The following is a 9926-nucleotide window of genomic DNA, read 5'->3' as shown; positions in this document are numbered from 1 at the left end:
TCCTTCTGCATGCAAGGCAAACACATTACCTCCATACTATCTCTCTGGCCCCGGCTTGGTTTATTTTATTTTATTTTTGGTTTTTGGGTCACACCAGGAAGTGTTCAAGGGTTCCTCCTAGCTCTGTGCTCAGAAGTCGCTCCTAGTAGGCATGGAGGACCATATGGGATGCCAGGATTTGAACCACTGTCTGTTCGAATCAGCTGCGTGCAAGGCAAACGCCCTACTGCTGTGCTATCTCTCCAACTCTGGTTTATAAATTTGTGCATGACCCGACTTTAGACCAGCTCAGCCTGGGTGGAGATTTATTTTACATTAATTAAACTTTTTTTTTTTTTTTTTTGGTTTTTGGGCCACACCTGGCGTTGCTCAGGGGTTACTCCTGACTGTCTGCTCAGAAATAGCTCCTGGCAGGCATGGGGGACCATATGGGACACCGGGATTCGAACCAACCACCTTTGGTCCTGGATCGGCTGCTTGCAAGGCAAACACCACTGTGCTATCTCTCCGGGCCCAATTAAACTTTTTTTAATCTAGAAACTGAAACTTATTTTATTTATCTCTCCATATAATGCTTTTTAATTTTTACTTCAGTTCAGAGTATTTAGTGCAGGGTATTTGTGGTCCAAATGCAAATAGAACTCTTTCTTGATAAAGACATAAATAACATTTATCTATGGGGCTGGAGAGATAGCGTGGAGGCAGGGTGTTTGCCTTGCATACAGAAGGATGGTGGTTCAAATCCCGGCATTCCATATGGTCCCCCGAGTCTGCCAGGAATGATTTCTGAGTGTAGAGCCAAGAGTAACCCCTAGTGCTGCCGAGTGTGACCCCCCAAAAAACAAACAAAAACAAAAACAACAAAAAACATTTATCTAGACATGAATGTTTAAGCAAATTAAAATGGAAAAGAGGGAAAGAAGCAATAAGGATTTCAGATTAAATGAACCTAATATTTTATCTAATATATTCAATTCTGGTCAGAGTGTAGTCAAATCAAAATGGGCTTGCTAGAATACAGAATGTCAACATTAACATGCTATATGCACTTAAATTCCAATTTTATCACCATCCCTCTAAGGCTTCCAGCTCAATTATTTTCAAAATAAAATTTATTTTATTTTGTTGGTTTCTCTTTTCAACCAAATTTTGTTAGAAGGCTGTAGGTCTGGCAAACAAGGCAGTCAAAGTCTATCAGATTATTCATAAAATTGAACAATTGAGGGACCAGAATGGTGGCACAAGCTATAGGGCGTTTGCCTTGCATGTGGCTGACCCAGGATGGACTTGGGTTCGATATCTGATGTCCCATATGGTCCCCCAGGCCAGGAGCTATTTTTGAGTGCATAGCCAGGAGTAACCCCTGAGTGTCACCGGGTGTGGCCCAAAACAACAACAAAAAAGTTGTCAAAAAAATTGAACAATTGACTGATATTAAATGATAGAGGGGCTGTTGGTCTTTTCAGTTGTTTTTCATACATTTTAGAAATGTGGGGCCAGAGCAATAGCACAGCAGTAGGGCGTTTGCATTACATGCGGCCAACCCAGAACGGGCCCAGGTTCATTTCCCACCATCCTATATGGTCCCCTGAGCCTGCCAGGGGTGATTTCTGAGCTCAGACAGAGCCAGGAGTAAACCTGAGCATCACCAGTGTGGACCAAAAACCTAAAAAAAAAAAAAAAAAAGAAAAAAGATATGTATTAATTCATAAATTTATAGTTCTGTCTTAGAGCTTCTTGGCAGGTTCTACTAGCAAAATGGGATTAAAAAATCATCAATAAAGCTGGAGCGGTGACGCAAGTGGTAAGGCCTTGCCCACACTAGCCTGGAATGGATAGCGGTTCAGTCCCATGGCGTCCCATATGGCCCCCCAAGCCAGGGGCGATTTCTGAGCGTATAGCCAGAAGGAACCCCTGAGCATCACCGGGTGTGGCCCCAAAACAAAAACAAACAAAAATCATCAAGGGGCAGAAAGAGGTAGTACAGTGAGTAAGATGCTTGCCTTGCATGTGATCAACCTGGGTTTGATCTTCAGCATCACATATAGTCCCCTGAGCTAGACAGGAATGGTCCTTGAGCACCACCAAGTCTCTCTCTCTCTCTCTCTCTCTCTCTCTCTCTCTCTCTCTCTCTCTCTCTCTCTCTCTCTCTATCCCCCCTCTCTCTCTACACACACACACACACACACACACACACACACACACACATACAGAGTCCACAGAACAAAAGAGTACCAAACCCTTTCATGGTAGCCACTGTCAAATCTTAATAGAGGGGCACACCCAGCAATATTCAGAAACTACTCTTTGCTTTGTGCTTAGAAGTCACTCCCAGCAGTTCTTAGTACCATGTAATGCTCGGGATGGAACCCAGGCCTTCCACATGTAAGCATGCACTCAAACTATTGATTTATCTCTCTGGTCCAACAAATCTTTACTTTCATTTCATTTTGTTTTGGGATTACATTTAATGATGCTCAGAACTTACTCCTGGCTTTCTATTTAGGGGTCACTCCTGACATGCTCCAGGGAATCAAACCCAGGTCAGTTACAAACAAAACAAGTGTACTATCTCACTTCTGCTCCAAGATCTTAATACTCTTTTAAGAGTATAGAGTCTGGTTTGTCTGAAGCCAAACTGAAAGATTAATTGATATTTTGGGGGAGGAGAGAGGTAAAATTCTTCATCAAATTTTCTGTACACTTAAAATATTTGCAGCATCATTTAATTCCTCTGAATTAAATTTATATATTAAATGTACAAGAGCATACTTTAAAAACGTTAATGTGATGGTCCAGGGATGGCTCTTGTAACGTCTCACATGCCTTACAAGTGTGAGTCGCCAGCTTGATCTCCAGTAGAACCCCACATGTGCCAAGTGCATGTAGAATTAGATCATTCTCCATTGTGTGGTTTGTCCATTATACAACAGGACAGGCTAGCATCCTTCAGCATCCTATACTAAGTATCAGTGATTTCTTCTAGTTTTAAGCGAAAATACTTCCACAAATGTCTAAATGCTACAATGAGGAATTACACTGATTGAGAATGAAGTAGACAGAATGGCCAGAGGGAGAAGCTTTCTGATAGACTCATAAGTTGGGGAAAGAAATTCCTAGTAAGAGGCCTGAGAGATAGTACAGTGGTGGGGAGTCTGCCTTGCATGTGGCCAACTCAGGAGGGACCTGGTTCGATTCCCGGCACCCCTTATGGTCCCCCAGCCTGCCAGGGGCAATTTCTGAGTGCAGAACCAGGACTGTGACCCCTGAGTACTGCTGGGTGTGGCCTAGAAACCAATCAATCGATCAATAAAGTTTTAAAAAATTCATATTAAGGGGCTCAAGAAATAGTACAAGCTTTTCTTGCATGTGGCTGACCCTAGTTTGATCCCACCACCAAATATGGCCCCTGGAGCAATGCCAGAATTCATTCCTGAGTATAGAGCCAGTAATAAACTCTAAACTCTTCCCATTGTAGTACAACCTCGCCTAGCTCTCTCCCAAAAGTTAAATTGAGGAATATTCTGAAAACTTTTTCTAGAGTGAGGTCTAGGTAAAAAATAAAGGAGAAAAGTAACTTTATTTTGATTTTTGACTTATAGGTTTCAGGGTTTACTCTTGGCGCTGTGCTCAGGGATCATTCCTGGAAGACTTGGGATCTTATAAGGTGCCAGGGATTGAACATGGGTTCAATTCTAAGCAAGTGCCTACCCACTGCACTATAGTTCTATTCCAGTAACTTTATTATTAATACATTTATAGCCACCATAATTTATAAAACATTTTCTTCTGTGTTACATATTCCAACAGCTGTGAATCTGGTATTATCACTATTAAAGAGGGATAGAGGTAGCACAGAATTAAAAAATGATTTACTAAAAGTAAATTTTAATGAAAGACTAGAATTTCAAACTGGATTTTTGTTTTGTTTTGGGGGGCCACACCTGTTTGACACTCAGGGGTTACTCCTGGCTATGCACTCAGAAATTGTCCCTGGCTTGGGGGGACTATATGGGACACCGGGGGATCGAACCGCAGTCTGTCCTAGGCTAACACTTGCAAGGCAGATGCCTTACCTCTAGTGCTACCTCTCCGGCCCCTCAGAATGGATTTAAAAAAAAAAAAGTATTTAATAGTTATATTATAATAATGAAAGCAGAAAAAAATAATGGGAAAATCTAAGACCCATGGTAAATAGATGGTTAGTGAAATTCTGGATAGTGTCATGGTAACTGTCGCTAACATTCTGGGAAGGTAATCAAAATTATTGCCTAACAATATTTATAATATATTCCCTTATCTTTATAGGAAGTTATGGCACAATTAAATTCTATAACGGATAATGTGCATCGGATAATAAATCGCTATGCTTTTGAGGATCCTTTGACCTCTAGAAGGAAAATCTCCATTACAGACTATAAGAAACGAAGAAATACTCTTCTGGAGAAAATAAACAACCATGCTAAGAATGTTGAAATGGCAGAAAAGACTCTTGCCCACATCCTAGCCTGGTTGGAGGAATGGCGTAAGTTTCCAAAAATAGTTCAAAGGAAAACCACAAAGATAAGACAGAGAACAGGATCTATTAGTAAATGTTGAAAAATCAGATTAAAGGAGGAAAGACTTAGGAGAACTCTCCTCTAGTAATATATAACTATATTATACATGATTATTTTATATTTATATAAATAATAAAATATATAGTATGTATACTATAATACATAATAATATATAATATATATAATAGGAGGAGTTTGAGCCACACCTGGCAGTGCTCAGGGGTTGCTCTTGGCTCTTTGTTCAGAGATCATTCCTGGCAGTGCTTGGGGGATCATATGGGATGCTGGGATTCAAACCACCAACCTTCTGAATGCAAGGTGAATACCTTGCCTCCGTGCTATCTCTTCGGCCCCTAGGTACATAATTCTAACACTACATCTATCACCAGTGTATCCCCTTCCTCTTAAGAACCCCACCCTCCTTCTATCCCAACCCCTCCCTCTCAACTCTCCCAACTCAATTGTGTGGATCAGTTCTCCCTTTGCCACCTTGCTGTGTAACTTTTAAGTCTCACATATGAGAGAGCTCATTCTGTATCTATCCTCCCCCCTCCTTTTTTTTTGTTTGTTTTTGGTTTTTGGGTCACACCAGGCAGCACTCAGGGGTCACTCCTGGCTCTATGCTCAGAAATCGCTCCTGGCAGGCTTGGGGAACCACATGGGATGCCGGGATTCGAACCACCGTCCTTCTGCATGCAAGGTAAACGCCTTACCTCCATGCTATCTCTCCGGCCCCTGTATCTATCCCTTTCTGATTTCACTCAATTTAATATCCTCTATCATTTAAAATTTTTTAAGTCCACACCTGGGGGTGCTCAAGAATTACTTATGACTCTGGATTCAGAAATTAACCCTGGATGACTTGGGCAACTATAGGGGATGTTGGAGATCAGACCAGCGGGCCTCATGCAAAACAAGCATCTTACCCACTGAACTATCATTCCAGTCCCACCAGATCATTTTTAAACATAATAGTTTGCTTCACCCCCATACTTACTTTGCTTCTTGCCTAGAAGATTTCCCACTAGGTATACTAGTTTTTTCACTTAAAAATGAGACATATTGGGGCCGGAGCTATAGTACAATGGTAGGGCATTTGCCAGGCACGTGGCCAACCTGGGACAGATCCGGCTTCAATTCTCAGCATCCCACACTGTACCCCAAGCCTGCCAGGAGCAATTTCTGAGCATAAAGCCAGGAGTAACCCCTGAGTGCCAGCCAGTTATGGTGTAAAACATACATACAAACATACATACATAATGTTTTTTGGTGTTTTTTTTTTGTTTTGTTTTTGTTTTGGGGCCACACCCGGTGGTGCTCAGGGGCTACTCCTGGCTGCCTGCTCAGAAATAGCTCCTGGCAGGCACGGGGGACCAACCACCTTTGGTCCTGGATCGGCTGCTTGCTAGGCAAATGCTGCTTTGCTATCTCTCCGGGCCACATAATGTTTTTTGTTTTTTTTTTTTTAAAAAGAGACATTTGTGTTAGTTTAGCAGCACATATACTAAAATTGGAATAGTACGAAGAAGATTAGTATGGCTCCTATGCATGAATGACATGTAAATTCGTGAAGCGTTCCATATTTAAAAAAAACTATCCTATCCTATCCTATCCTATCCTATCCTATCCTATCCTATCCTATCCTATCCTATCCTATCCTATCCTATCCTATCCTATCCTTAGCCCTTGGCACTGCCCACTAGTCTTTTACTATTTTTTATTGTTGTTGATTTTTGTCAACCCCGTTTGACACTCGGGGGTTACTACTGCTATGCTCTCAGAAATCGCCCCTGTCTTGGGGGACCATATGGAACGTGGGAAGATCGAACCGCAGTCCATCCTAGGCTAGCGCTTGCAAAGCAGACAGATGCCTCACCTCTAGTGCCACCTCTCCGGCCCCCACTTATTTTTTGTTTGTTTGTTTTTGGGCCACACCTGGAGGCACTCAAGGTTACTCCTGGCTCTGCACTCAGAAATTGTTCCTGGCAGACTCAGGGGACCATATGGGATGCCAGGGATCGAACCTGGGTCCGTCCCAGGTCAACTGCATGCAAGGCAAATGCCCTACTATTGTGCTATCACTCCGGCCCCTAGTCTTTACTATTATTTATATCATTTCTTACTATTTTATATTCTGTATTATTTAAAGTCTAAATTTTATTTTAACATATAGTTAGGGAATTTGTTTTAGTGAATCAATATCTAGGAAAGTGTATGAAAGAGAATATATGGTTTGAATAAAAGACTGAAAAAACTCAGAATCAAAAATAAAGAAGTTAGGGGCCGGAGTGGTAGCACAAGCGGTAAGGCATCTGCCTTGCCCACACTAGCCTAGGATGGACCACAGTTCGATCCCCTGGCATCCCATATGGTCCCCCAAGCCAGGAGTGATTTCTGAGCGCATAGCCAGGAGTAACCCCTGAGCATCACTGGGTGTGGCCCAAAAAGAAAAAAAAATCACTGTTTGTTACCCACTCCCTCAAAGTCAAGGAACCAAATCAAATAGAACCTTTTGGGACCTTAGTGATAGTACAGGAGGTACACTGCTTGCAGTGATCTCTGAGCATAAAGTCAGGAGTTAGCAGCCTGAGCATTACTGGCTGTGGCTCCCCAAAATGGGGAAAGGGGTATATCTCCTAGCATCTGGTTATTTTATGGTTTGAGGCTGCAGAATGCTGGTCTCTCTGAGCTGTGCTCCACCATCCCCTCCCCCACCATCTTCCAGTCTGGGTTTCAGTTTCCCTTCCCACTTTGCTTCAAGGTTTAGGAATGCACATTTCCTTAATAGGATCTCAGAAGGATTCACTGCACCAGCTACCAACCTCTTTCCCATTAAGGCTACTTTCCTGCATATTGTGGGCCTTGGTACCAGACTCTTTTCTCCCCAGGGCACTCCAGGAAGAACAGGGCCCATTCCTGGGACTGTGTGATTGCATTACATGTGAGGGCAGCATTAGGTTCAAGGTTCAGCAAAACCAACACCACTGGGTGAGGTCCCAAAAAGAGGCAAATATTCAAGAAGTTGAAAAGATCCTAGAGGCATATGACTGGGGTCATTGTGGGATGTAGTTGATCTTTTTGATGATGATTTCCTCTGGGAAGGGAATTGAGGGGGTTAGGGAGAAAGAAAGAAAGAGAGAGAGGGCCAGAGTGATAGCACTGTGGTTAGGGCATTTGCCTTGCATGCAGACAACCCAGGTAGATTCGATCCCTGGTATCCCTTACGGTGGTCCCCCCACAGGCTGCCAGGAGTGGAGGGGAGGAAGCATTTCTCTCTCTTCAGATCAATAAGTGTGAGTTATCTATATTTCCAACACTGCAACACTTAGTAGTTATACACTTAGTATAAGCCTATATGATTGTAATTATTTTTGTGCCCTAAAATAATTTTTTACTGTCTTTAAGATGGTGTTTTGTCTGACATAAATATTGAAGTTGATATCAATGAGTACTACCACTGGATAGCAAAATTGGAGCTTTTACCTGACACATTTAAGTCTATTGAGAAGAATATCAATATGCTGTCTAAAATGTGTGCAGCTTTGATTGATGAGAGGAAAAAACAAAAGAAAAAAACAGGTAAGAGTACTGAAGGACACTAGAAATAGAGATTGAGGAGAAAGCCTCAAGGAAGGAATGCATACTTTTCCCTGAGAACCAGTAGGAGAAGCCCTTGAGCACTGCTGGATATGTGATCAAAATACTAACCAAAGGAAGATTTATTGAAGCATAATTTATGTGGCAAAGGACCTGAATTTGATCTGAGTTTGATCCTTGTACTGGTAAAGTCCAGAACTCAAGGGGCTGGAGAAATAGCACAGCCTTGCATGCAGAAAGTTGGTGGTTCGAATCCTGGATCCTGGCATCCCATATGGTCCCCCGAGCCTGCCAGGAGCAATTTCTGAGCACAGAGCCAGAAGTAACCCCTAAGCGCTGCCAGGTGTGACCCAAAAACCAAAAACCAAAAAAAAAAGATATATTCTGACCAAATCTTACTGAAGTACTTACAGCAAAGATATGGAAACAACCCAAGTGTTCAACAACAGATGAAAGGATAAAGAAACTGTGGCATAAATTTAATACTATGTATAATAGAATACTATGCAGTTATAAGACGAAATTTTGTGGTTTATTGCAACTTGGATGGAACTGAGTGTATAAGTCAGAGAAGAAAGGACTTAATCATCTAATCTTAATCAACTATGGTATTTGGGGAAAAAAGAAGGTAGACAATAACAAATGATGACAAACCCTTGGCCTTGGATTACAAAACTAATATTACCAAAGGAAGGAACAGAAGAAGGGGTGAATAAAGAGAAGGACAGTAGTGAAATAAGGATATGGTAGAGGGCCGGAGAGATAGCATGGAGGTAGGGCTATTGCCTTGCATGCAGAAGGATGGTGGTTTGAATCCCGGCATCCCATATGGTGCCCTGAGCCTGCCAGGAGCAATATCTGAGTGTGGAACTAGGAGTAATCCCTGAGCACTGCCGGGTGTGACCCAAAAAACAAAACAAACAAAATATGGATATGGTAGAGAGTTTTGGGTAATCTGATAGTATACTGTACATCAAAACCATAAATGTTAGCATTATTATGAAAGATTACTTAAGCTGAAATAATAATTTAAAATGTAAAGACTATTCATTCACACTTAATGAATTACTGATATGGTTGGATTTATATTTGCAATTTCACTATTTGTTTTCCATACTTCTCATCTCTCTTTTTACTCTGTTCTCATTCTTTCTTGCTTTTGTATGATTAGTTTGGGGGGCATACCCAGTGGTTCTCAGAAGTAATTCCTGGCTCTGTACTCAGAAATCACTCCTGGCAGGCTTGGGGGGGACCATATGGGATGGCAGAGGTTGAATCTAGATCAGCTGCATGCAAGGCAAGTGCCTACCCACAGTACTATTGCTCTGTCTCCACAGTCATTCTCTTGTAGTCTGTTTCAAATCTTTTCCCCCTATATCATTTGAGCTATTATATTTTATGTATTTATTTAAAAATAAATTTATTTTAAATACCATGGTTTACCAAGTTGTTCATAATACAGTTATTTCTAGTATTTAATGTTACAACACCAATCCCACCACCAATGTAACATTCTCTCCATTATTGTCCCCAGTTTCTCACCCTCCCCCAAGCCTGTCCCTTGGCAGATATGAATAATTTACTTAAGAGTGTTAAAACTAAATGGTAAAAAAAAAACAAAACCTAAATGGTAATGGACTTATTAAAAAGAAACTTCATTAAAAGAAAATATGTGGGGGCCGGGTAGGTGGCGCTGGAGGTAAGGTGTCTTGCAAGCTAGCCTTGTAAGCTAGTCTTGTAAGCTAGCCTTGCAAGCGCTAGCCAAGGAAG

At 41.7% G+C, this 9926-nt stretch overlaps 1 protein-coding gene and 1 non-coding gene across 2 annotated transcripts in view; both read left to right on the top strand.

Moving 5' to 3' along the window:
* The first annotated feature begins 4314 nt into the window (after positions 1 to 4314).
* FAM186A (family with sequence similarity 186 member A) overlaps positions 4315 to 9926 on the top strand; it is a 45119-nt gene continuing 39507 nt past the window's right edge. The window contains 2 exon segments of the mRNA XM_049782964.1: positions 4315 to 4525; positions 7965 to 8138. Coding sequence (XP_049638921.1) covers positions 4315 to 4525; positions 7965 to 8138 — 385 coding nt within the window.
* On the top strand, positions 6041 to 6146 carry LOC126023706 (U6 spliceosomal RNA). Its single transcript, XR_007500796.1, has one exon. It is a non-coding gene; the product is annotated as a U6 spliceosomal RNA (small nuclear RNA).

Source organism: Suncus etruscus, chromosome 11, assembly GCF_024139225.1.
Source record: "Suncus etruscus isolate mSunEtr1 chromosome 11, mSunEtr1.pri.cur, whole genome shotgun sequence".
NCBI lineage: Eukaryota > Metazoa > Chordata > Mammalia > Eulipotyphla > Soricidae > Suncus > Suncus etruscus.
Note: the sequence above shows the minus strand (reverse complement) of the source record. Positions and strands in the feature narration are given on the sequence as shown.